At 42.2% G+C, this 27,354-nt stretch overlaps 1 protein-coding gene across 8 annotated transcripts in view; it reads right to left on the bottom strand.

The window, feature by feature from the left end:
• Positions 1 to 24,885, bottom strand: part of fli1 (Fli-1 proto-oncogene, ETS transcription factor) — a 67,002-nt gene extending 42,117 nt beyond the window's left edge. The window contains exons 1-5 of one of the 8 annotated variants that reach the window (XM_048615629.1): positions 24,583 to 24,883; positions 23,783 to 23,866; positions 17,472 to 17,677; positions 15,864 to 16,018; positions 15,223 to 15,426 (exon numbers count right to left, since the gene is read on the bottom strand). In XM_048615629.1, coding sequence (XP_048471586.1) covers positions 15,223 to 15,426; positions 15,864 to 16,018; positions 17,472 to 17,677; positions 23,783 to 23,821 — 604 coding nt within the window. In that variant the 5' untranslated portion in view covers positions 23,822 to 23,866; positions 24,583 to 24,883. Of the gene's footprint in view, positions 1 to 15,222; positions 15,427 to 15,863; positions 16,019 to 17,471; positions 17,678 to 18,606; positions 18,665 to 19,006; positions 19,169 to 19,794; positions 20,085 to 20,545; positions 20,643 to 23,782; positions 23,975 to 24,582 lie in introns of those variants that run through there. The other 7 variants (XM_048615626.1, XM_048615633.1, XM_048615627.1 and 4 more) reach the window with 7 other exon arrangements.
• Positions 24,886 to 27,354: the final 2,469 nt, after the last annotated feature.

Genomic DNA, 27,354 nt, shown 5'->3' on the forward strand with positions numbered 1-27,354 from the left:
AGAATCTATCGATCTGCATCTTAAATGCATTCAATGCCTCCACAGCCTTCTGCAGCAATGAATTCCACCAATTCACTACCCTCTGGATGAAGAAATTTCCCACAGGTCCTAGTCTCTCCTACAAGTGGAAACATCTTCTCCACATCCAGTCTATCCAGGCCTCTCAGTATTCTGTAAGTTTCAGTGAGACCATTCCCATCCCCCATTCCCCTGAACTCTATTGAGCCCAGATCCAGAGGTCTCAACCACTCTTCATCTGACAAGCCCTTCATCGCCAGGATCTTGTAAACTTCCTCTGGACTCCCTCCAATGCCAGCACATCTTTTCTTACATACCCAAAACTGCTCACAATATTCGGAATGTAGTCTGACCAGAACCTTAAACAGCCTCAACAGTACATCTCTTCTCTGTATTCTAGCCCTCTTGAAATGAATGCTAACATTGCACTTGGCTTCCTAACTGCCAACTGAACCTGAATGTTAACCTTAAGGGAATCTTGAACCAGGACTTCCAAGTCCTTTTATTCTTCAGACTTCGAAGCCTTTGCCCATTTAGAAAATAGTTTACACCTCTATTCTTCCTGCAAACATGCATATCCTCACACTTTCCCACATTGTATTCCATCTGCCACTTTCTTGCCCTCGCTCTTAGCCTGTCCAAGTCTTTCTGCAGCCTCTCTGCTTCCTCATCACTACCTGTCCCTCTACCTATCTTTTCATCATCTGCAAACTTAGCAACAATGCCCTCAGTTCCTTCATCCAGGTTGTTAATGTGTAACATGAATAGTGTGGTCCCAACACCAATCCCTGCAGAACTCCATTAGTTACTAGTTGCTATCCTGAAAAAGATCCTTTTATCCCCACTCTCTGCCTTCTGCCAGTCAGCCAATCTTCTATCCATGTTGGTTACTTGTCCCTAACACCACGGGCTCTTATCATATTTAGCAGTCTCTTGTGTGTCCCCACCCCTGTCAAAGGGCTTCTGGAAATCTGTCAGCATAGACCGTGTTCTAGAATGTTGCATGAACCTGCTGATCTTCCAACTCTGAATTGAAAGGACTACCAAAGAAATGAACCAAGCTAAATATGAGGCTTGTGTGGTGCAGTGTTAGTGTCCCTAAGTCTGAGCCAGGTATGCCTGAGTTCAAGTCCCAGCTCCTCCAGAGGTGGGTCACCACATCTCTGAGCAAGTTGATTAGAAAATAGCTTTTGAAATAGGTAGAGAATTCCACTGAATTTCTCTGTGCTGTTGTTCAGCCTTCATTCAAATCACTTTCAGTTCCAGGTTGGCTGGAACTGAATGTCTTTGTTGTATCAGTCCAGCACAAACATTTGACAAGTTCCCAATGCTAAGAAAGAAACCTGTTTATACCAATTTAAACAATCCCTATCTCCCAAACCCCAATCATGTGTCCTATTTATTTTCCTAACTAAGTTGTTTCTTTGTAAATCAGGTTCATTGGGTATTATGGATACAATAAAATGAGGAATTTTTCTTACAGGAGTTAAAATGAGAGAGCACAGTGTACTTTGTCAATATGAGAGTTACCACTGGGTCAATTAATTTGCACTCTGTAGATAAATATGAGATTATTCATTTGGTAGCAAAATAGGAAGGTGGATTATTATTTGAATGGTCATAGATTGGGAAAGGAGGAGACCTCTGTGTCCTTGTGCACCAGTCGCTGAAGGTAAGCATGCAGGTGCAACAGGCGGTGAAGAAGGCAAATGGTATGTTGGTCTTCATAGCGAGAACATTCCAGTAGAGGAGCAGGGATATATTGCTGCAATTGTACAGGGCCTTGGTGAGACCATACCTGGCGTATTGTGTGCAGTTTTGGTCTCCTTATCTGAGGGAGGATATTTTGGCTTTGGACAGAGTGTAACAAATGTTTATCAGACTGATTCCTAGGATGGCAGGGCTGACATGTGAAGAGAAACAGGATCAGTTAGGACTGCATTTGTTGGAATTGAGAAGCAGGAGTGGTAATCTCATAGAAACATATAAAATTCTAACAGGATTAGACAGGGTAAACATGGGAAAGATGTTTCCAATGACTAGGGAGATTAGAACCAGGGTTCACAGTTTAAGGATAACGAGGAGGTAATTTAGTACTGAGATGAGGAGAAATTTCTTCACCCAGAGCTCAATGAGCCTGTGGAATTCTCTGCCACAGAACACTGGGGCCAAAATATTGAATGGTTTCAAGAATGAGTTAGTTGTCGTATTTAGGGCTAAATGGATCAATGGGAACAGGGGACTGAGTTGGACGCTCATCCATGATAATAATAATGACAAAGCAAGCCTAAAGGACTACATGACCTAATCCTGTTCCTATTTTCTATATTTTCTATATTTCTATTTTATTTCATAATAGTATCTCACCTTAGACACATGGAAATGACAGACTTTTTTTAGCACACGTGCCCTTCCCTATGATAAAAATGCAGGTGAATGGGAAGAAAAATGCTTCATTTCAAAAACAAACAAAAAAACATGTTCTGCACAGTGAACCAAACATCATTTCTGCTACAACCTGACATAGCTGGTCTGCTTGATACCACCTAACACAAAATCCAACTGACAAAGCTAATCACCACACATGGTCAACAGGGATATTTACTCCCCTGTCCACTCTTGAACTTGTCCTGAATAGAAATGTTGTTTTATTCATCATCACATTACCCCAGGGGATGGCCATAATATATCAAATCCATCCATATCTGAAAACTGTCAGAAACTCCTATCTAAACCTTAGATCCCCACAGTTCGTTGTGCATCATTATGCCTCCATGTTGTATCATTTACAGTTAATTCAGCTGCAACAGAGTTGGGAATCTACTACAATAGTCTCTAGATTCAACTCTTTTCTTAGTGTATTACAATCACAATGAAGAGTTATTTACACAGTAGAATTAAACTATAACTCTGTGGCTGGAATGGGTTTTGTTTCATATTTTGTTTCAGGATCTTGGGAATGTAACTGACTATACAATCAATGAAAGTGTGATTCGTTGTTCACACACTTATCTTACTACTGTCTTTTAAACACTTATTTAATTTTTATAGTTCATTGCGAGGCCATAATTTTTAACATAAATCCGCCAGCATCCACTGGTAAGAAGCCAGACACTGACCGTGGGCAATGCTATTTTGGATTGGCCCTCTGGAGATGATCTACAGTAAGGAGGAAACATAGGGAGTCATACTGGGCTGTATCTGGAATACTTACATAGCATTAAAATCTGTGAACGCAACAATCCAGAGATTAAATGTGCCTCACCCACTGCCTCAGTTCCAAACACGAACATTCGTCTGCTGCAGATGGAAGATTCAGTTTGTCTAGGCTTGATTCCCAGTGGATGGTGAAATAGCTTCAAGACATGAAGTCTGAATTCCCTATTGTTGATTTTCCAGTCTAACTCCTAAATTTGTCCAGAAGGGGGAGTGTGACTCACACATTCATAAATCAATATGTGAAATCAAAATATGTGAAAAGAACAAGTCTTTCAAATTCATGGTTCATTTATTTATCATTCTGACCTTCTGTATATTGATTATTTCTTTGTTTTTTTTTCATTAGAATGCGCTAGGCTCACAGTCTTTTGAATGCATCTTTTATAAAATTGTTTCTAAGTTGTCATGCAATAAGTAAAGTGGCCTAACTAGCCTTTCAGAAGACTATCAAAAAGAGAAAAAGTTGTTCACAGCAACTTTTGATAAGTCATCCCCTTCTGTAATAAAACAAAACAAAACTGTGGATGCTGGTCATCTGAAACAAACAAAAACAGAAAACACTGGAGAAACTCAGCAGGTCTGACAGCATCCATAGAGAGAAAACACAGTTAAGGTTTTGAGTCCAGAGACCCTTTTTGTTAATTTCAGCCCATTCTCTGCCCTGTAGCTCACGAGGTGATCTAGAGAAATGCACCATTTAGATTGCAGAGACCAACCTAAATTTTAGAAATACATTCATAAGATATGCCTCAATCCTGATGTAATGCTGACAATGAATTATCTGCCCTTCTGAATATATTAAATTACTTTTCAGGCAGTCTAACCTAATAATAATGTCAAGTTTGCATTATCTCTGAGAGCATCTCTGACAAAATACTTTAGGCACTGATAAATAGTAACCGGAAGAATATCCAGCAGTAAAACACCCACAAAATCTATAAAAATAGTTGAAATGAAACTTTATTTATTTACTTTTCTATTTATATCAACAACAACGGTAATGCTTTACTTATAACTTGGTTTCTCCATGTTACTACTTGTACCTAGCTATCTTCGTACCTAAGATGGCGTTCTTTGTGACAACATTGTACACTTTTCACTGTATTCCTGTACTTCTGCACTTGAATATACATGACAATAAAGCTTAAATCAAAAAAGTCAAGAAATGCAGGGTGCTCAACTGAGGAAAGCCCACACACCAAGGGAAAAGCTAAAAGAAAAATCAACTAACTTTTGGGGCTAACAAAGGAAAAGGTGGAACCTTGAGCTGCAGTGAAGGTTGATTCTGCTTTCAGTGCAAGACTTTCTTGTGCCATCTTGGTAAAAGAATTGAAGCCAGCACCCATCACAGAGAATCATTACGAGACTGACTGACAATTGAAATGCTCGATAGCACTTCTTAAAGAACCAGCTCCCATAACACATCATTTAATAACATCTTGTAATAGCAATTAGCTGACCAAGAGTAAACAGGTCATTGCAAAGAATTCTAAGCACTGCTTAAAAGGTTGTCATATTTTAATGTTCACTTATTACCGAATGTTTGAAGAAGACCTGTGAAGCTCATCAGGAGACTTTCTGAGAAACCCTGTTTTGTATTGTATCTTTAATGTAATAAAAGATGCCAAGTGTGTCATAGCAAATTATAAGACTAATTCACAGATGGAAATTTTCTGGCAAATGTCTAAAAACTTGGTTAAAGCGATAGGTTTGAAGAAGTATCTTAACGAAGAAAAATGGGATAAAGAGTTTTCGGTGTGAATTAAAGGAACACAGCTATCTTGAAGAGTTGTGGGGTTGGAGGAGATAACCACAATAGAAAGAGTTGAAGGCACGAATGGATTTGGAAACAAGGGAGAGAGTTTTAATATTGAGGCATTGGATAACCTGTGACCACAGAGGTGATAAGTGAATGAGTTTTGATGGAAGTAAGAATATAGGCAGCAGAATGTGGAGTGATATCAATTTTGTGGAGGATAGAATGTGGAAGGATTGCACTGGAATAATCATGTCTAGAAGTTATAATCAGGCTGGAGGGTTTTTGACAGGCTGAGAAGGGCAGATTGTGAGGATGTTACAAGGATGGAAATATGCAGTGGTAGCAGTGCTGTGGATATGGGTTAGAAGTTAATTTAAAAGTTGAAGGCTCTCAACAGTCTGGTTCAGGCTCAGAAAAATGTCAGAGAGAGGAATAAAGTTAGTGGTTATGGAGCAATTTGTAGCATGGAGCAAAGACAATGGCTTTGATTTTCTTAGTGCTTAATTGAAGGAAATTTCTGTTTATCCAGTAATGGATGATGGCCAAGCAGTCTGATAATTTCAGAAAAAGTTGAGACAAGCGATGGTGAGATTCAGCTGGTTCAACATCATGTGAAAACTGATATTATGTATTGGGAAGTTGCTGCCAAAAGGCAGCATGTAAGTAAGGAATAGGAAGAACACAATAATAATTCCTTGTGGGACACAACATGTAGATTTCAGGGAGCTGAAAGGGAAATCATTGCAGATGATTCTCTGACTACAATTAGACAGTTAAAAATGAACCAGGTTTGTGCATTTGGATGTGGAAAGAGTGGTCTAGAAGAATGAGGAGGAGTAGCTGACTTTTACCATGGTTATAAAGGGTCTCATTTGTGACTTCACCAACTATTTATCAACGTTTAGTTTGCGAATGTCTGAGAATGTCATCTGAAAATTATTTAGTGCTGTTCTAATATGCTGCAAGACAGTAGAAAAGGAGACAGTGCACAAAAGTGGATTTTTGGTACAGGAGATCTCCCATCCACAAGTTCTAATCCACTGAGACGTCCATTATCAAAACTGAGAGCATAAATGTGTCTTCTCACTCACTTCCTTAGTATCCTAAAGCCTACCGCTTTTAATCAACCTGCTCAGACATATTATGACAGATCCCTGGAGCAGATGGGACTTAAAGTCAGACCTTCTGACCTAGAGATGGGAGACTGTCGCTGCGCCACAACACCTGCTGCTGCATATCAACCAGCCCAATTCGCATATATAGCTGCACAAAAACTGCATCTTTTGCTAAACCTGCAAGGGTTTGAATTAACACCTCCAGGCAAGTTCAAATTATGGCAATCAGCAATTAGAACAAAAACCATGTGCAAAAACTAGAATTCCAAACCAGGTGTATTTTATTAGCGCAGGACCCTTTAAGCACCCGTTTTCACTTTTCCATCAAAATAACCCCAAACTAGCAGCACTGTATTTTTGAGGTAAAAGATATTTAAAGCCGTTGCATGAAATGTCTTTTGGGGCATCATTAATGCATTTAAAACTATTATAAGAACATTTCTACGAAAACAGATGAGCTAACTTTATAAAAGCACACAATTTCTCAATTTGAATTTGAATCAATTTGGAGTATTTTATGTGCTGTGATAATGTTCATTTTTATATTTATTAGTATATTTATTACATTATATTTACATTATATTTAGTATTTTTAATGTAGCAAACCATCTCAAAGTACTTCAGGAGTGTTATAAAACAATATAATGCCGTGTTAGGAGCTGTGACCAAGAGGCTTAAACAAAGAGGTAGGTTTAAGAAGCTTCTTAAACAAGGCAAGAGAGGTGCAGAAGCTTAGGAAGGTAATTTTAGAGCAACAAGCATTCATAGAGCCAGACAGCTGAAGCTCTAGCCACCGGCAGTGGAGCAATGAAAAATTGGGATAGAACGTAAAACATAGAACATAGAACAGTACAGCACAGAACAGGCCCTTCGGCCCATGATGTTGTGCCGAACTTTTACCCAAGTAAAAGGATGCACAAGAGATGTGAATTGTAGGAGTTCGGAGGTATTAGGCAAGAGGTTACAGAGATTCAGAGGATGAGGCAGATTTATTATCTGCACATACACTTTCTCCCAATTTGGGCAATAATGGGCAAGTGTTGGAAAACTCATTATCAACCTATTGAACCACAGCATGAGCATTCCATCCAGTGCAAACAAGTCCTGGAATGGAAGGTGAATACATAGTTTTTAACTTGGAAGCATGGTGCTACCTACAGAACTGTAAAACCTCCTAGCAGTACTGCAGAGGGATTTGAGAACGAGTGGTAGATGTTAAAATTTATGTGTTGCCAGACTGGCAGCCAATACAGGTCAGCAAGAAAATGGTGAAAGGCAGCCTGAACTTGACACTAGTTAAGATACAAGAGTAGAATTTTGAATAGTTTACGGAGAATACACGGTGATGGTGCCAGCGAGAATACTGGAATAGTAAACTCTTAACATTGCAAAGGCATAAATGCGAATTTCAGTGGCAGATGAGTTCAGGGAAAGGCAAAGGCAGACAAAATATGAAGGTAAAGTAGGAAGTGTCTGTAATGGAGGAGATATGGGTTTAATAAAAGCCTAACCCAGGCCAAAACATGAAACTACAGAAGCAAATAATTAAATTTGACCTTCGGTAATAGGAAAAATAATTGTAAAATATTTATCAGAGCATTAAAATAGTTTCAAGTATTCTGAGTCAGTGGTTCAGTTTCCATACCAATTTGTATTTAGAATTTAGCTTATAACCCTTAATTTCCTTTCTATTTTATAGAAAAGCTCTGATCCTGATTCTTCCACTCTTTAAATAGCATAATTTGGAATTAAATCTCTCAAACATTTTATTCAAGCAACTTGAATGTCTCATCCACACTCCTATGTGTTCTTTTCAATTATCCAGTGCAGTAGCCATGAACAGCAGAGTTAAGAACATTGAATCGTCCAAAGTTCAATGACAGAGTGAACGATAGGAAGGGGAAGTCAGACCAGGGGTACATAGGAACAGATGAAATAAGAGCAGGAATCAATCATATAATCCTTCAACCCTGCTCCATTATTCAATATGGTTGATCTATTTTCTTTACAAATTCTCCATTCCCATCCACCTTCAATAACCCCCACTCTCTTGCCTAACAAGAATCGAACTACCTGCTCCTCATAAATATCCAATGACTCTACTTCCACCATCATCTGAGACAGAGAGTTCCACACTTACACAGCCGTCTGAGAGAAAAGCTTTTGATCTTTCTCCAAAAGGGCAACCCTTAACTTTAAAATAGTGTCTCGTTATTCTGATTAACCCAGGAGAAAAAGCATCCTTTCCACATTCACCTTCTCAAGACCATTCAGGATCTTATATACTTCAAACAACTCACCCCCTCATTCTTCTAAACTTCAGAAACAAGCCTAAATAAGCCAAGCCTGTCCACTCTACCCTCATAAGACAACCCATTCTTTCTAGGAATCAGTTGAGTAAACCTCCTCCTCAACCATTGAGCTGGCTAAGGCAAATTTTATACGGAGAGGAGAATAGCTTCAACGAATACAAAGTGATGGGTAGATTTGAGATCAAGTGAAAAACTCACAAAAGTGATATCAGATAGAACAAAGTGTGGAACTTCATGGCTCTTAACATGATGGAGACCGAGATTATAATGGCTGTGATCATGGATCCAAACCTTAGCTATTAGGAATTGTAGAATAAGATTTTTGGTTGGACGGTATCGGTCTCAAGTTGGGAATTTATTGTTATTTGTTATATGTTATTGTTAATTGAAAAGTGGGATTGATAAATAGCATTTTATTTCCATGATCCATCAATTTTTAACATGCTTAATATGTTTTTCATATTAGTTTGCAGTCTATATAATGGAATAGTGTGGATATGTTTTGGTTATCATTTGTTGGAGAATTCATTTTAAGAGAATAAGGTCACTTTTTTTGCTTACAATGCAGTGGAGGTAAAACAGAATTTGATTGATGAACAAAGTGGAAAAATAACTGCCTAAAAAGACAAGATGTTTCAACATTTAAGGAACAAAATACTCACTGACCAACAACACGGCAATCACAATGTACATGGGAGCACATAAGAAGACCATTCAGCCCATCTTGCCTTCGGCAACTCTTTGAAACAATGAGATCTACTCTCATGCTAATCTCATAGCCCTATGACATTCCCTTATCAAATATGTACTTATCTTCTTCCAAAGATGTGCATTTTAGGTGAATTGGCCATGGGAAAAATGCAGAGTTACAGGGACAAGGTAGGGGGTGGGTCTGGATGGGATGCTCTTCGGAGGGTCAGTGTGGGCTCAGTGGGTCGAATGGTCTGTTTCCACACTGCATGGATTCTATGATTCATTATTGAGTGCAATCTATCAGGTATCTTGTACTCTTCTAATAAATATTTATCAGCCAATAATGACTTGAACTAAAAAAAAAATCAGTGTATAAGGGTATGGGCATCATATATGTCTACATTTCATTTAATGTTTTGAAATATTTTTAATGTCGAAGTATGATTGAAATATGCTGTGTGTTATGATATGTGGACTTGGAAGGATAAGTACATGAGAGAGTCAAAGCCGTGGGATTTTGGGATGTTTTCTGTCAGATTTAGAAAATGCATCTAAAACAGTAAGTGAGTCAACAACTATCAGGGAAAGTTGGCACAGCTGAAGTGAGGAGGAGTTGTGGAAGAGCTTTAGCGTGGGGGCAGTAATAATTCTCATTCCAAAATGGATTTGAGGTCGGGAGCTGCCATCTGTTTAGTGGATAAGAATTTACTGAGAGAAGCAGGTCTTCATGTGGGAGAGAAAGGAGCACTCAATAACTACGTTATATTTATTGCAAGAACATCATGTCCAGGTAAATAAAAACGTTTCCTGGTGATGACAAGGAGGAACTAGGGAAGTGCATAAGAGGTAAATGAAATGTAAGGATATGATGTCAGAGTGAGGTGAAGTGGAAGAAGCAGCTGTGCAGCAAAACCATTGGCTCAGATCTTGTTTTGCCTCAATGTCATATTTCTGTGGTTCAATATTTCACATAATTCTATGATGCATTTTGAATTGAAGGATACCATATCTAAATTTTTGATTAAAATAATGTTATAAAATCTTTCCGACTTTAAATTAAATCAACCAACCAAACAGTAGCCTCTGTTGTATTATACTTGCAGTAAGAACAACCAGAATAATATTATTAACAGCACCAGATGTGAAACGTTATGATCCTGGCCTGTTGAATTAACCTCTCTCTTTTGAGAGTTTTTTGGTTTTAAGGGGAATACATTCATTCTATTGAGTAGAGCTCCTATTTGGAGCCCTGAGGACTTGGCTGGCCCAGAGTTTTTACCTTAGATCTTCTCAGAAGTGTATGACTATAATCATTTTTGCTTAAATATTTCATACTGCAATGGAGAGTATTGCTGACAGTACAACATTCACTGAGCCTTTTTGTGATGTAAGGTTAAATACACCTCAGGTTAGGAACACAGCTCAATAAAGGAATTGTCCCAGAACACCCATGGAGACTTTTATGGTTTATCAGGGAATTAATCTGGGATTTAACAGTGAAGTTCATCCATTTGCAATAATACTAAATAAACTGAAACCTAACAGCATATCCTCGTTACTTCTCACAGGAGTAGCCCAATTATAATGTATTTAAAGTTTAGGAATGAAAGCAGTAAGTGCTGGAGAACCTCAACAAGCCTGGCAACATCGATAGAGAGAAAAATGGAGCTAATGAATGGAATCCAATGACCCTTCTTCAGAACTGATAGCAGCTGTAAATGGCAGTATTTATGCTGATGACAGGGAGTGGAGTGAGGGGAAGGAGGAAATAGAATACATGGAGAAGGAGAAAGAAAGAAGAAGGAGAGGCAAATGAACTGATTGCTGATGATAAGTCGAGAGAGAGATAAATGGAGTACTCCAGAGAAGCTCAACATGAACTGGAAGAGAAACATCTTGTCTTCCACTCAGGTAATTTACAGTTTTCAGGACTCAATATCAAGTTTAACAATTTCAGAACATGAACACAGTCAGCTCTGTTCATTGCCCTACCTTCACAACTCTAGGTCCCATTCTGTGTGGGGTGCTCCCAGCACAACAAACCATTTCTTACTGTTCACATTCTGATTAACACCCAATCAGCATTTAGCTCCCTCCCAGTTTATCATTAGCAACCCCTTTGTTTGCCTCTCCTCTGGGCACCTACCCCATGTGTTCTACTCACTCCTTCCCCTACTCACATCTGTCATCAGTGTAAATACCACACTGTCCCACCTGCTGACAGTTCTGAAGAAGTCACTGGACTCCAAATGTCAACTTTTTTTTCCATTCCATCCGATACTGCTAGACCTGCTAAGTGTCTCCAGCTATTTCTGTTTTAAAGGGATTCAGATCTCCAGTGCAAGCAGTTCTTTGTTTTATTTATGATTTAGGAAATTGCATGGATTACAGCCCAAATTCTCACCTTCGGATCAAGTATCAATTCAGCAAATATTTAATCTCGAAAAGCACTAGATTTCATTATATTTTATAAATACACTGCCTCAGGCCTTCAATGCCTTTAACCAACGTGGGGGCACCAGTAATAAGGCGAAACAGTCACCTTTGCAGTGAATACAATGGAGAGGGTGAGCAGCTGGTCTCACTTAAAGTCGCTCATACGCTGGGACACCTGAGACAGTTTGGCAGAAACAGCAGCGTCTTATTTATTAATAGAACCACATACTGGAGTTAAGGAGTGTTCGTGTGGAACTGTAGCTGTTTGAGGCACAGGCAGGGCATTGAAAAAAAAAACATGTAGAGGGTATATGTGAGGTCGTTTCCATTACAATACAGGCAGCACCCCCGGTGTGGGTGGGTGTGTGTGGGTGGGTAGATGGGGAAGGCAGCTCTGTTGTTCTGCCTATTTCCCCCACATCTCGTTCGGCTAGAAGGCCAACCCTGCAGACGTGGCCCTGAAAGTCTCAATGAAATAATCCTGTTATTATTTACTTTATGATTTCCCCTCCCATCCATTACTCTTGTCTTCTCTGCTTCCCTGCCGTATACAATCTCAGTTGATTTGTGGAAAGATAGATACAGCGGTAAAGCTGGGAGGTTCTCAGAGTTTCTCAGATTAATAAACTCCATTTTACACTTGAAATTGCAACGAAATCGACGGCAAAGAGCAGGACAGAGGAGGAGGCCACGTGTTGCTTAAACAGTCAGAATAAGGTGAAAAATTCGTGCAGGGAACCCAGAACCGTGAACTTTGCAAATAATCACATACATGCATTAGCCAAGTGAGAGTTTGTAACATGGGGACGTTAGAAATAAATTTCTGACATTAAATGTTAGTTTGGATATTTCAATAACGTTTGTAAAACAGTTCCAATCTTTTTTTGTTTCATGTTGGTTTAACATTTTACAGTATTTTGTACGGATTTAAAATGTCATTCTGTTCTTAACCTCTGCAATAGTTTAAAAGATTTCTCTGGATTAGATGTTAAATGCCGCTATAATGGCATTAATCAACTCCATGTGAGTGCGCGTTTATGTGTGAATTTGTACAATTGTAAATGTGTCTCGCTGTTTGTGTGTGTTTGATAGGTGCGTGTGTGTGCGTGATACATGTGTGTATGTGTTGGGAGGAGCATAGGGAAGGGAAGGGGGGAGGTCAACTCGTATTTTGACGGTAGCAATTGTCTTTAGGCGTCGGCACTAACAAAAGGGACTGAGGCCAAACTGAAATTTTACTAACCTTTTTAACCAGAGAACTGTCTCCTCTGCTCAGAATAAATAGCTAACAAAATCCAAACCCACTTCAGCAAATCCACGTTTAATTTGGGAATGCCTATAATTAGTCTGGTGTTAATCTCTCTGTTCCCTTGACTGCTTCCCCCATAATGTGTCACATCGTGTAACGGGAGTTATGTGGCAAGGCTGACGGTTAGAGATACTTTCACATCTTAAACCTCTCAAAGCCCACAACAAGCTCCAATCTCTTTTTGTTGTAAATTTTACAGACACCCTGGGAATGAATCCTCTCATTCTTGCCCGGGTTATTGATTGAGACACAAACCTCAGAGCAGAGGCCTCACTGCAGAGCGATTCAGCTCAGAGTAGTTAATAACACGAAAGGAAAGTCTAACAATCTCCAACCCGACTGCCCTCAGATCTGCGATGTCGATTTCCAGAGGCATGGGCTGCAATTCTATTAGAAAGCCCCAGCCTACAAACCCACATCATTATTAAATTTCCACGGTTTGATATGGAGAACATGCCGGCGCGGGAGATTGTCTTTAACTTGAAAAATTGGCCTCAAAAGCTTTTAACAAACCAGCGACTCGTAACCTCAAACAGCCAACAATTCCGGGTCCTCTCCCCTCTCTGGGTGCCATATGTGAGACCCACTCTTTAGACTAATATTCCACATCTGGAGACGAATCGCTTCTACCTTGGGTGTGTTTGCTTCGAAACTCGAAACTCGAAAGCATTCGAATTTTAGGATCAGGCGGATTGAGCCCCAGAACATCCCGAGCTGAACAACTAGAGTGCGATCCATTGGGAGCAGAGAACGACGGATCGGAGTGACTCCCCATTGCGCTCACACACACAGCCACATTTTATTACATTTCGGCAAGCAACCTTACATTGTATGGGCCAAAGCAACACGAGAAGGAGAGAGAACAGCCGCAGTGGCTAGCTAACGATAAGGCCCAACTAAAATCAAGCAGGATTTTATACATGTGCTGGAACTCGAGAATATCGAGGCTAGTCTAAACAGTCCCCTTTTCATTTCTTCGACCCCAGTTCCAACTTCATTAAAACCAACCCGGGAAAAATGCCCCCTTTTGGCTCCAGTTAGTCCGAGTTCGGGACTTGAGAAAGCAGCAACAGCACTGAAATCAGCCTCATTTTCAAAATCCTAGCTGCCATCGGGAAATCTCACCTTCGCTCAAAAAGTTACAATTCAGCCGCTACTTGCAACGAGATTGTTGTCTGACAAAGTTCCGGGTCACTGAAACCAACTTGAGGCGTTGAACGGAGAAATATTCACTCTGTTTGGTTATCCTAATGCACTATATATTGCATGATTTGCACGGAAAGCAAAAACCTTTCCCTGTACCTAGGTCCATGTGACAATAATAAATCAAATCAAATGGTACAGCCGGACTGTCAGAGCTTGCAGCATCGGAACATGCTCAAGTAATAGATAGAGAAGTTTTTAAACAGTAAAGGGTCAGGGAGGATGGGGAGAGGGCGGAAGTGGGGTGTCGAGATAAAGGGTCAGCCGTGAGCAAGTTCAATGACGACGAGAATCGATGGGCCAAACGATCTTACTATAAGCAAGAAAAGACTGGCTACGGGAGGTGTGTTTGTTACAGAAAAAATAAAGCGAGTGCAATGCTAGGCATAACAGATCAACTTATTCCCTAATCCAGTTAATGTAGCTCAGTCGTTTAATTATAATTGTTATATTGCATTTAACTGAAAGAAATTGTTAGTTTTATAGTACAGGAAAATGCATTGTTTTACTCTGGATGTAGTGCACAGTCTAACAGAAGCGACAGCTTAGAAATAAACGGCGCAGTTTTAATTTATCACATCAGAACAGAAATCCAACAGTCCAGCATTTGCTGTAATCAATTCCACTTTGTTCCTCATACATCAGATGAAAATAAAAAGCAGCGTGTTCAAACAGTTACAACAATGAAACTGTAAGTAGCCGGGAAACCCACACCTGGTCCTGAACACAAACACATCCAGGTTTTGGCCGTGAAATGAATGTACGGTACTGCCTCCCCGCCACACTGTCTAACGATTCAATTTCTGAACAAGATCGAAACCCATTGGTTTATCCACAGACACGAGCTTCACTACATTTTGCAATGTGTACTGACATTAGCAAAGCATCATATTTGAAAGCTACAGCCATTTCAGAACGAGACCACACAAGACGTGTTTGTGAAATGCTTCCATTTTTTCTAATTAGTTGAATACAATTGCTTTGTGGAGTATTGGCAACAAAGAACTTGCTAGGCTAGACTCTCTCTGCAACTGATGGGATCCAGGACAAGTTACCATCACTTCGAGTGAAATTTTAACTCTAATGCACCGATACAAGCAGCCCCGACTCACTGACACTTCTAGTTAGACTGATGGTGAGAGCTGGAATCATACTTACTTTCCCTGAGGTAATTTAGATGTGAGAGCAGGACTTCAGCATTGTAGAGGGAGGTCAGGCGGAGAAAGTCTTCCTTGTTCATTTTACAGAGCTCCTTGCCGTCCGTGTTGTGGAAGAGAGCCGTGTCGATCTCCAGCAGCCCGTATTCCTTGATGGCCCACTCCAACCATTGTCTGACGTGTTCCTGGCTCCAAAGAGTCGGATCTGCGAAACACCAGCCATTTAAAGAACTCATCCAGAATCCTGCATAAACCGCACCGACTGCACAACACTAAACTCTCCAATCCACACGTTGTTCTCGTTAAAGGGACAGTGCCGATTCTGTACGCAGTTAATACTGAGGCTTAGCTCCCACCAGCCGCTTGACTCAATCCAGATGTATGCGAGCCAGTCGGCTAATTTCTGGTAATGGAAATTGAGTGCATAATTGGATCAAAATCAGTGAGCTTTAGAGATGCGGTCGAGTCTTATCACTGATATTTCACCTTGGTGTAATTAAAGCAAAACTGAGAAAGGGGCACGCGGGGGAATGGGAGGGAGGTGGGGGCGGGGGCGAGGGGGGAACTTGTGAGAGACCTCCATTGGTGGGAAGGCCTCCATCTGGCCTGAGAGACTACATTTGCTACCTATCCTGAAGTTACCTGCCGGCACGATCACTCTCCTCTCGTTGGTGGTCATATTGGGCGGGGGAGGTCCGTTCTTCTCGTCCATGTAACTGCCGTAACTCATGGGGTTGTTGTCGGTGCCACTCACCAGCTTATTGCACTTAGCCACGCTGCAGTCTACAGGTGAATCCCTGTCGGGGGCGAAGAAGGAGACAGGCGTCAGAGCGAGGAAGGTACAGAGAGACACAGGTGCCGCAGTTCGCTCTCCGCATTCCCCCCACCCCACCTTTGTTCATTTCCTCAGATTACTCTACAACAGACCGCCCTTAACGAACTTCCTCTGAAAATGTGGGCATCAGTTCCCAGAGCGTGTGACTCACTTTACATCTGTGTGTGTGTACACAGCGGTCAACGGTAGATTATCCCATTGTTCAAATGATTAGAATACAACATACAAAGCATTTCCAGAAGGAAAAAGGGCAAGATTTCCAGGGTGCGTTAGATGTGAATGAAATTTCCTAAGGGTTGATTTCATTTAATCTCCACGCCACTCGCCACCAACTTTCCAATTACCCAAGTGCAAAACTGGCTGTTATTCAGATAAAATCAGCTTCACTGCCCTATGCACATAACCCAATGATTTTTTTTTGTTTAACAGAGACGGATGACAAAAGGATCGAGGTGGAGTGAGGAATGAAGAACAAAAAGAGACAAGATGAGGCTGAGATTTTCACATGTTTGGCTGCAACCATACGGAGGCGGGACTCGGTAATGTGGGGACTGTTTATATTACTAGGCTAGGAATCCAGAGAACGTGTGTTCAAATTGCCCATTGCAATTTGAGGATTTGAATTTCATTTCTAAAGGATCTGGAACCAATAAAAGCTGACGAAATGTTCCCAGACCCAACGGGTTCACTAACGTCCTGTTGTCCTCATCCGGTTTGGTCTGCACGAGTGTCTCGATCTGTAAGCTGGGCCAAAAATCCCCTCCGTTGTGTAAAAGGCCCAACCCAAACGTTTCAAGAGAGCTAGAGACGAACGGAATCCCCTCAATAAATGACGGCATTTTACACCTTTAAAGGAAGACAAAATCCACCCGGTTGTGTTTAGGAAGCATCTTCATCTGGGTATTTGCTAATAAGACCCTCTATGTTTACTGACGGAGAGATGACCTTTGGGAACAGAGTGAGCAGATCACAATCCAACCCCACATCCCTCCCAACAGAACTACACCACACACTTGGGGACTGTAGGGATCAGACTGAAGCGTGAAGTGTGGTAGAGCGCACAGAGTATTCTCTACAATAATATATAATCAGATGCAAAGATATTAAGTGCAAAATATGTGTGCGCTTGTTAGAAGTACAGTGGGAGAATTCATAACGCTCTTTCGTGTAACGAATCGAAGTAAACTCAATGCAAGTGCACGCTTAGTTGATACAAACACACTTGGGTGAGCTGTATTTCAGAGATGAGACTGGGCTAGAGAATTCAAAGCATTGCATTGGGGCAGTAGGGCATTATTACAGGTTGCGTGGAGCTGAATTGAACAGATCTGAATTGAACTGTTTAATGCACTTCTGCCCCTGCTCTGCGTGTGGCATCTGCCTTGATGGGAAAAGACTGCCTGATCCGGTGTTACCTGGACCCGTTAATATGGTCGTATTCCCTCTTGATGTGAACTCTGACGGGCTGGTTGATCCATTCTTGTTGAGGCAAGGGATTGATTTTGTGCGTTTGTCCATAGTCGGCGGCGGCTGAAGCCGTCATATCCGCTTTGGGGAGATGTGCAGCCACGTACGAGGTGTCAAACAGGGACTGATCGTCACTCACAACCGACAGGGCTTCCTGAAAACAGCAGAAGGAGCAGAGTTCAAACAGTGAGAGAGTTACAGGTACGGATAATAATCCCAATCCGAGATACTAAATCCTCCAACATAAATCAGAGATTCACGGGGCGATGATACAGCGCCCCCCTCTCCATTATGTGATTGTGACAGCAACAGGTTAATGATTTCAAATAGCCTCACCGTCAACGAGAACGCAATCACTTCAGAAAATGTTCATCAATGTCACACACACATCTGTTTTAAATCCACCCCACGTCATGAAAGGCTTTTAAATGATACATAATAAATGTATATATCCCGTTGAACAGACGGGTGTGCGTGTTTATTGGTGTCACAGGACCATCATTAAGAACTCTGGCCGTGAACGGAACACACATAGTCGTTTGGAACCTACAGTTTACTAAAAAGGGCACCTTTTGGCGAAGCTTTGCATCTTGCCCACATCAGGACAATTCGCAAGAAATACCAATTGGTATTCTTGAGAATTGTCTTGACCAGGAACAGACGAAAAACGTTCCGCCAAATGTCTTTTTTCTTTCGGCAAATTTTAACGGAATAATTATTAATTGAGCACTTTTAGTGACCATATTATCTCAATTAAAATTGAAAGGACAGAAATGTCAAATATATTCAGGAACGCTGTCTCTGTGAGCTGGAAACCCTGATCTCGTGTCTCCCGATCAATCTCTGGAAGTGACCGGGGTGTCTACACGTTGTGGGGAAAATGCTGTACGAATGGCCAGTGTCAAGCTTGCATTGAAAGGGAGTAACAAAACTGCGACAAAGTCTGAAGCAGATCGAGAGGTTAGTAGGAGGCTAGCGAGCGCTTGGTGTAGGAGTAAGCAGCCCCCTCAGTCCCTGCCCGCCGCGGCCCGGACTGAGCTAGGACATTGGCAAGTATTATCCCCATACTGTCTGTGTTCTTACAGGCTTGTCTGCTCAGCGACTCCGCACTTGCCAACGCTCAGAAACCCAAGCCAAAACCAAACTTCTGTAAGCTCGGCAAAAGGGATAGAGTCAGCGAGGGGAAGGAGTAGGGAGAGGCGCCTAGTCTGCTCAGAATAAGTAAGAGAGAAAAAAAAATCGCAAAATAAACGCCGACAAAAGTCGAACATAAATCAGAGGGAGAGCAGAAGGAGAGAGGATAGTTCTCCATCTTTATTGTATTAAGGAAAAAGGAAATCTGTCAGGAAACAGGGGTGTAAAGAACGGAAATGTATGCTGGGTCGATAAGGGAGGGAGTTTGATGAGAAACCTACAGTTCAGTTATGAATCAATCAAACCTTCACTTTAAACTGTTTGTTCTAGGACCCTGAAGAGCGCTCACCTCTCTCCCTCTCCGGTTGAACGTTCGCCACTCCGTAACACTGGATTTTAAAGGGATTTCCCCCTGCCTTGGTCCTATTTATTGGCTCACCCTCTGCCCCGGGGACAGCAAATTCTCTCTCGGAGCGAACAGCAATGAGCTGCGGGCAGCGTGCACACACAGAGCAGCGGCTATCCTTCAGAGGGACATACCAAGGGGGGGAATTGCTGGTCACACGCAACGCTGCAACACACGGTCGCCGCGCGCTACTTGCGTCTGGGGGGGGTGGGTGGGGGGGGTGGGGGTGGCACCGGTCCTGAGTGCCGCTGGGCGCTGTGCCACCCGGCGTTGCGCAGTTGGTCGAGGTCGGTGGCAGGTCCCCTCTTTGTAAATGAGAGCAGCCTCTCACTCTCCTGGTCTAATCCAGGGTGAATGATAGCCAGCTCTCTGTCCCCGGTGCAACTCGAATTGGAGGAGCGAAGTGTCCCAAGTCCTGCAGGACAGGGGCACAGTTAGCCCCTGTACAAGCCTCTGTCTGTGTCATATCCCAAGCCAAGGAGAAGACGTTTCCAAAGGAGATAGACAATTTGAGGGAATCGCCCTGCTGTTGCTGGGCTGGAAACTTGGGGTGGGGGCTGTTGGATTTGGTTGGGGGTGGGGGGTGGGAGCTGGTGGTGGTTGAAGTGAAGGAGGGAGGTGAAGAAAAAAGTGGCGTCAGCCCGAAGGAAAAACGAAAAACTAAACATCCCGAAGACAGGAGATTCTTAAACCCAGCCCCCAGCCCAGAGCCCCAACCCCCTTCCCTTTACCTTAATAGTGCCGTCCATTTCCCCCGATTTCTTCCCTTTTCCACAAATCGGAACAATATCGCAAACATGACACGGTCAGGAGGTAATTACAACCACAATTCTTACTCGGACAGGCGAGGTAACCGGATGAAAGATTGGCAATTTTGGGAAGTGAAGTCAGCCGCTCGAGAGGAAGCTGAACCAATGGTGGGGGCTCATTACACATTTTTTTTTGAAAGCAGGATATTTTGGCCGTCAAGATAAGGGAGAGAGAAAAAAACACACACACACAGAAACAATAGCCGTTTCTCTTTTGCGTGGTTCCAAAGCGTTTTCCTGTTCGCCCCTCACCCTCTCTCAGACACTCCTGCCCTGCTCCACACGCACGCACAAATTCACATGCCCCTTTACTTCAGAATAGAATGAAGCCACCAGCTCTTGTGTTTACAACTGCTCGCAGAGTCAATTGGCAGTCCTTTCCCCCACCCCACACGATCACAACAGTCGGCGGATTATCTCCAACCCCTTACGCCCTGTTTAAGGAAGACATTTATTTATTTACGAAGGTCAGACACAACAATCCCGGCCCCCGGCATCATCTCAAGCAGCAAACGGCCTTTTCCGAAGCCCTTTCAAAAGTTACCCGCAACTAAACAGTCACCAATTTAAGCAATTCACCTACCGGCTCACTGTTACAGTTCATTTGCACTTAAAATACACACTTAGGAACTCATTTTACTGTACTCAGTATAATTCAGAATTGAGGGTTTACCTGCTCAGGTGATTTTTAAAAACTTTATTTAAATGCATTTATTTGGAATCTGCCCATAAATTCCAGACGTAGCGCTCCTGGTTTCTATTAAGATGCGTTACAAGTCTTCAGTGGCCTTATTCGATTGTTCAATCTTGAGTAACTTAGCGAGTTAAGCCCGCAGCCCTCTCTCTCTCTCTCTCCCACCCACCAGCAACCCCCCACCCCGCAAACCCCCGCCTCTGAAATGATTCTCATCAATCCAGGCAGCATTTGACTGGAACTGCAGATCCCAACCTGAGCGGATCGTGTTGGTGCACTGACCAATCGGGAGAGGGCTACTTTCAGCGCTAGTTGCAGGTTTCATGCCTGTGTGTATGCAGTTTCACTTTCTCACTCTCTCTCTCTCTCTCGCTAGCGGAAACCTCTATCCGTATCCTAAACGCTGCTTCACTGTAAATGTGTCTTCAGTCTGGGTTTACAAGTGCGGGATTATGCAGAGCGAGTCAATGAGAAAAGGGGAAGAGGCTGTCGGTTTGCAATAATGATAATCGAATATTTTAAAAAGACAAAAAAAAAGCACTTCTCATTGGTGCTTTGGCCATGCCAGGGACTGGTTTTGTTGAGTTGCTGCAGGTCATGAATGATTGAACCTTTCTTTGCAGATCACAGAGATTCTCATCCCCGATCAGCGGCAGAATGTTCTTCAGAAAGTCAACTGCTCGGTTCTTGTTGAGGTACACAGGCTCGCCCTGCCCTCGTCCTCCTCGCCCGTGAGGCTGCGCCATTCGCCCGCCCCCCAAACCCTCAAACCGGCGCAGCCCTCTCCCCACCCGGTTGCAGCTATAGCCCATCATCGCTGTGTATGAATCGCTCAATCCTGAGAACCCCGAGTCCTGGACTGTGCAGTCACTGGGGGGTGTTGTTGGAGGGGAGGGGGTGTTGGTTACACCAGAAAACCGAGCAAATAGACCTGAAGATTTGTTTGTAATGGGGAACAGATTCTCAGATTGCTCCTGGCATTTCACTTTTTAAGAGTTAAAGAAACTAAAATTGTATGGGGAGAAAGTGTTTAAATCACGTAAAGCAACAAGAAGGCTGCCTATAATTTATGAGCCAGCTCTGGTGGTGAGCTTTAATATCTCATTTTACTTTTCTTTGGGGTAGGGGAGAGGAGATGACGATAACTTCAGACATCCAAATAAAACGAACCTATTGACTTAGCCTTGGAATGGTCGGGGCAAATTCCCAAAATTACAATGGCCGTACGAAAAGTTGTGGGGGGGGCGGTGTGCTTCGGGATGGTGGTACGGGGAGGTGTATCTGCAACTCTGAACACACAAGCAATCTGTCTGGGCCGTTGCTCCAGGCCATAATTAATTTGAGATTTATTTTTATTGGAGAATTTCTAGTCTCCGCTGACCTTAGCAAAACAAGCCTGCAACCAGGACCTGGATGCGCTTGAATGAAACATAATATAACTGCAAAGTCCCTCTTGTTTGTCTGATTTGGGGTTCGTCTGAGTGTTTGAATATCGATACATAGCTTTCTTTTCAAAGTAATGGATGTTGGGGTTGTAATTAGATCGATATCTCGTTGTGAGCATCGTCCTAAAGGGGCCGATAGTGACCCAAGTGAGCCCCAAGGAAGCAGAAAGGGAGGACGCTTTTTCTCGCTGAGAGTCTCGCTCACTTGGTGAGCTTTGGTTGAACTCTGGAAGAGAGAGAGCAAGGAACAGAGTGAGAATTGTTCCACTTTCACAGACCTCTCCCCTTTTGGTTGGAGACTGTCTGAAAACCAGGCTTTGTGAAATAACACAAACGTTATGACTGGGTGAAAAAATATGCTATTTCAAGGGCGTTAGGTACAAGCCCGAGGTCTATATACTGCACTCTTTAATAGCGCCATAGAATATCAGAGACATCAATGTTTTCGAAAGGTCTTTACGAGGACTGAGGCGCGTCTTAAACTTCTGTGTCAAAGCTTCCCCTTTTGATCATAAGTAGTTAACAGTGAGATAAATAGCCTTTGCACACCTGCAGCTGCGTGTTTTCACCTTGAAAAAATAGTACACAGGATCACAAACTTCTTCAATGACTGCAAAATGGGCAGATATTTACCTTGTGTGAGTGATTTTTTTTTAGAAAAATCACAAAGTATCTGGATTAGATTCATGCACGGTGATCGAATCAGATTAACTAATTGGACGCTACAAATGATTTTTTAAATTTCAATCGAGATGATTTATTTCACTGTTGTTTTAACCTCTGGTGGATTTTTCCCCCCGTCTGGTCAACTCTGGGTGGGGGAGGGGTGTCGTGCTGGACGGGGGAAGTTCCTCGTTCATAAAAGGTCTGAATCTATGAAGAAATCCGCCGACCCCCAACCCAAAAAAGGGGCAAAGAACGAAGCGAAGAAGACTTTAGTTTGGAATTGGCCAGACACGGAATACAGCCAAGCAGTTGGGACATCGGCCATGTGACTGTAAAAACCAGAGAGGGGGCCTTACTCAGTCCCCTTTCTCCCGACCATAGCAGCTACGACAGCACTTCTGAAGCAGATCTGAAGTCAGTCCACATTCACATTACGCACATTCCTGAGCAGAATGGTCGATTCAAAACTCGTTCATGTAGTCTGTCTACTTAATTTGATTTCACACATGCTCTGACTAGGCCTGAAGCGGGGCTGCCACGCAGTGTTAATCTGTACGAAATAAAATTATGAGAAATTCATTTTTCGTTTCAAATTCGCATCCGCCGCTGAACTTGAACTTTGGATTATTACGTTTATGTTAGACTTGAAAAATGGGGAGACAGGCGATAGTGAGAACGTCCAATTCTATTTTTTAAAGAAAGATTTACATCAATTCCAGCCTTTTAGACATTACACGCTACTTGCATATCTGGATGATGACTGGGGATGAGAGAACAACAGGTAATATGACAGCGGTAAGGAATGAATAAGCAAAGATATTGTGGGTGATATGGAGTGAATGTCATCCCAATGTTTAACTTAATGACAGACAGGGCCTTATACAGTCAGCTTCTGAAATTACAAATCATTCTGAAATTGCACAGGGTTATATCTGGATCATTGGAGTTAAACAGCTAGAAATTCAGACACAGCTGAAGGGACAATTTCAACAATATTCTCCAGGATGCTCCTTAGTTTTTCTCTTCGATTCTTCCTACTAACAAAAAGCGTGTTAAATGGATTGAAGTTCAGGCTGTTGCAGGAACACTGCTGCCTCATTCTTACCTTTACGTAAGACGAGGTGTCCGGAACAGTCTGAAACATCTTCCTTCAAGCTGCCCGCTTTCCCGCTCCGGTTGGATCCACGTCCTGGAAGGAGTCCCACATTTGAGAAGAATAGTTTTGCCAGTGCCCCTTTCACCCAGGCCACCACACCTTGACCCCTCTACATTTCCTGTCGACTGCCTGGCCATGTCGAACCGCACACAGCGGACGTAAAATACATTCCAAATCACTCAGATAGGGCATTACTTTATCCTAATCCGCCACAGACACACCTACAAGTGATGTTGCTCAGGAAATGTTTAAACGCTGCTCCTTCAAACATACATCGCATTAGTGAGTCAGTTAGTTTGTCTGTCTATCTATCAATCTATCTATCTGCCTGTCTATCTACCTATCTCTCTGTCTATCTATCCACCCACCCATCCTTTAGATACTGTCTCTGTCCCTCAGACTCCCTCCCTTCCCGCTATATCTATTGCAGGGTTAATATTCCCTTCCACTCTTTCTGTCCTTTAATTTCCTCCACGCCCCTCTGTTCTCTCCTTAACTTCTCATTTGCACCCCCCCCCCCATTCCTTCCGACTTTCTTCCTCTCTTCACCTTTGTGTTCTTCCAGGATTGATTTGGATGTGTCCGCTAACCCGAGAGAGTCAGTCCCTTCTCATTCTCTAACTCGTTTTAAGTTTGTTTCAGCTGCTCATTGTTCCGTGCTGGTTTTTTAAAATCCCAATCCCTCATCAGTCGTTTTTCACTCTTTAGGCTTTTTTTTAGAAAAAAGAAACTAGAATAAACCTACTCACCCTTTACGTCGGTTAAAAGCACTATAGGTTTCTTTAGTCCAGCGCAGTAGTGCAGCAGCGAGACAGGCTGGTTAACGGGTCATTGTTAGCCTAATACTGGCTGTGTACAAGTCTTGACAAGAAAGTCCATACTGTGGTACAGTGGGGGCTGTGTGCCTCCAAAACTCCAGACAGACCGAGTTCAGCAAAGCCTCGGGGAATTATTATTAACAGAGCTTTTTTTTTAACAAAAGAAAAGTCTTGGTTTAGTTGATCAATCTCTGAGATGAATTCTAATCAATTACTGTGAAATGAAAATCTTCCTGTGTCAAACTGATTGTGAAACCCGTCCCCATGAATTACTGTCCCCACCCCCTTACATTTTCACCATAAACCCCGAGAAGTAGGAAACTCAGAGTTTTAGTCGTTTTTTTTAAAAGGAGTTAAACCAAGAGGCGACGCTGAGTGGAGCTCAAGCTCCGTAACTTCAACACAATCTCGAATTTAATTTAAAAGGAATGGACTTAACTTTAACAGAGTCAGCCCTAACTTCAGTGACAAAACCAAAAAGAGAAAATATCACATTTTTAAAAAATATGTTATTCAGGGTACATTTATCCTTTTTTTAAAAACAAAAACTAAACCCTTTAATTCCGTCAGTCTCCCCTCCCCCACTGCGAGTCAGCCTCCAGCATATTGAAACAGTTTTCTCTGAACAGTAACATCTAACGAGTCGGGGTGAAAGGGGCCAGACAGGTCGCTCTGTCTGCGTTCAGCTCTACCGTTCAATTATATACTAACGGAACTGATGAAGGTATTTACATTTCTAGGCAACGCAGAGTTAACTAATTCGTGACATTGCAGGGAAATGAAGTAATATTGAGAGGGAAAAATACACGCCCGACTTACAAAAAACACATCATATAAACAGTGAGCTACACGTTTGAAGCATTTGAATCCTTTAGACTTTTGGTGGCGTAGTTTACAGCCACGGCACAACGACACGCACACACAGTCAAACATACACACAGACAAACACAACCACACAAACATATGCAGACACATACACATGCAAACACATACAGACGCACACAAACCCTGACAAAAATACATATAGTTACACACAAACACATACAGATACACACAAACACATACAGACACACACAAACATAACCACAAAAACAGTGTCACGCAAACACATACAAACAAAAACACAGTCACACGCAAACATATACAGACACACAAACATGGACACACAAACGCATAAAGTTACACACAAACACATACAGTCTCACACAAACACAACCACATACAGATACAAAAACACCGACACACAGATGCTGGCACATAAATACAGACAAACACAAATACACAAAAACACATATAAACACACGCAAACTCAAAGGCTTACACAGACTTACAGAAACGCACACAGATATACACCCACGGAAACGAATACAAGCGCAAATACACACACATATTCACGCAAATGAATGGAAAGTTGACAGCGAATGAATGAAGGCCGTGACCTGGAGCAGCGCCGAGTTCTGGAGCTCATGAAAACAGTCCAACAAGTTTTCAGATGTGACAATCTGACAACTGCTGAAGTAAATCAAATGCAAACAATCGGAAACACCAAACTCAGAAACGCACTAACAGACCACTATGAGTGAAGGGAAGCGAGTCAATTCAGCCATGAGATTCTCACTACACCGCTTTCACAGCCTCACTGCACAGGATCTATTGTTCACCAAGCTGTGAACTCGATCGAAGCTCAGTAAACAGTTGATTCAAAAAATAGTTGCATTTGAGAGAAAGCATCTGGTGTACGACTTCTCAGACACAACTTACTGCACACTCGAGTCTTGTGTAAACAAAATAAGTAACATGTGTTAGCAAGAAATATAGCCTGGAACTTGCGAAAGATGAATTTCAGAAAAGGTACAGCTATTTTGAAGGGAATGTTGGATCATAAAATCACAGAATTTTAAAGCAGAGAGGATGGCCATTCGACATGTGCCTGAGTGTGCTAGTTCTTTGAAATCTGTTCACATTAATCCCATACCCGACTGCTCGCCATAACGCTGCAAATTAATGATGTTAAAATGCATGGCCCAGTTGTCTTTTTGAAAGTATCTATGAATTTGAATCTTTCAGGTAGAGCATTCCAGATCACCGCAACACTTGTGTGAAACAATGTCCTTTCATTTCCTCTCCAGTTACGTTTCTAATCATTTAAAATACCTAACCACTTTTCAACTACACCCCACTTGCAAAAGATAACCGTTTCTTCCTGCTTGCACTACCAAAATCCTACAACATTTTGCACACAACTGCGCCTTCCTTTAAACCCCCTCTGTTCTAAAGAGAACGATTCAAACTTTTTCCAACTCCTGGATATAATTGAAGCCCTTCTTCCGGGGTTACATCCTACAAACCGTGCTTTTTACCTTCCTCGAGACCGTGACATCCTTCCCAATTTGTGGTGCCCAGCTGAACACATACTACAGCCACGGTCTAACCAGAGACTGGTAAATGTTTAGTAAGATTCCCTTATTTCATTATTTCGTGCCCTATTCACAAAGCCAAACACCCCATAATATTTGTAACTATATTGTCAACTCCAATGATTGATGAACATGCACCGCCATATTCCACTCAAAATGAAACCATTTCAATGATACTGCCTCTTAATTTATTTTTCCCTACATGCACCATTTCACATCCACTCGAGTTATGAATGGAGATCTCTTGGACTCTTCTGCCTGTTCCTTATTTCATTAAGATCGTGGC

Source organism: Rhincodon typus, chromosome 32, assembly GCF_021869965.1.
Source record: "Rhincodon typus isolate 14 chromosome 32, sRhiTyp1.1, whole genome shotgun sequence".
NCBI classification, from domain to species: domain Eukaryota; kingdom Metazoa; phylum Chordata; class Chondrichthyes; order Orectolobiformes; family Rhincodontidae; genus Rhincodon; species Rhincodon typus.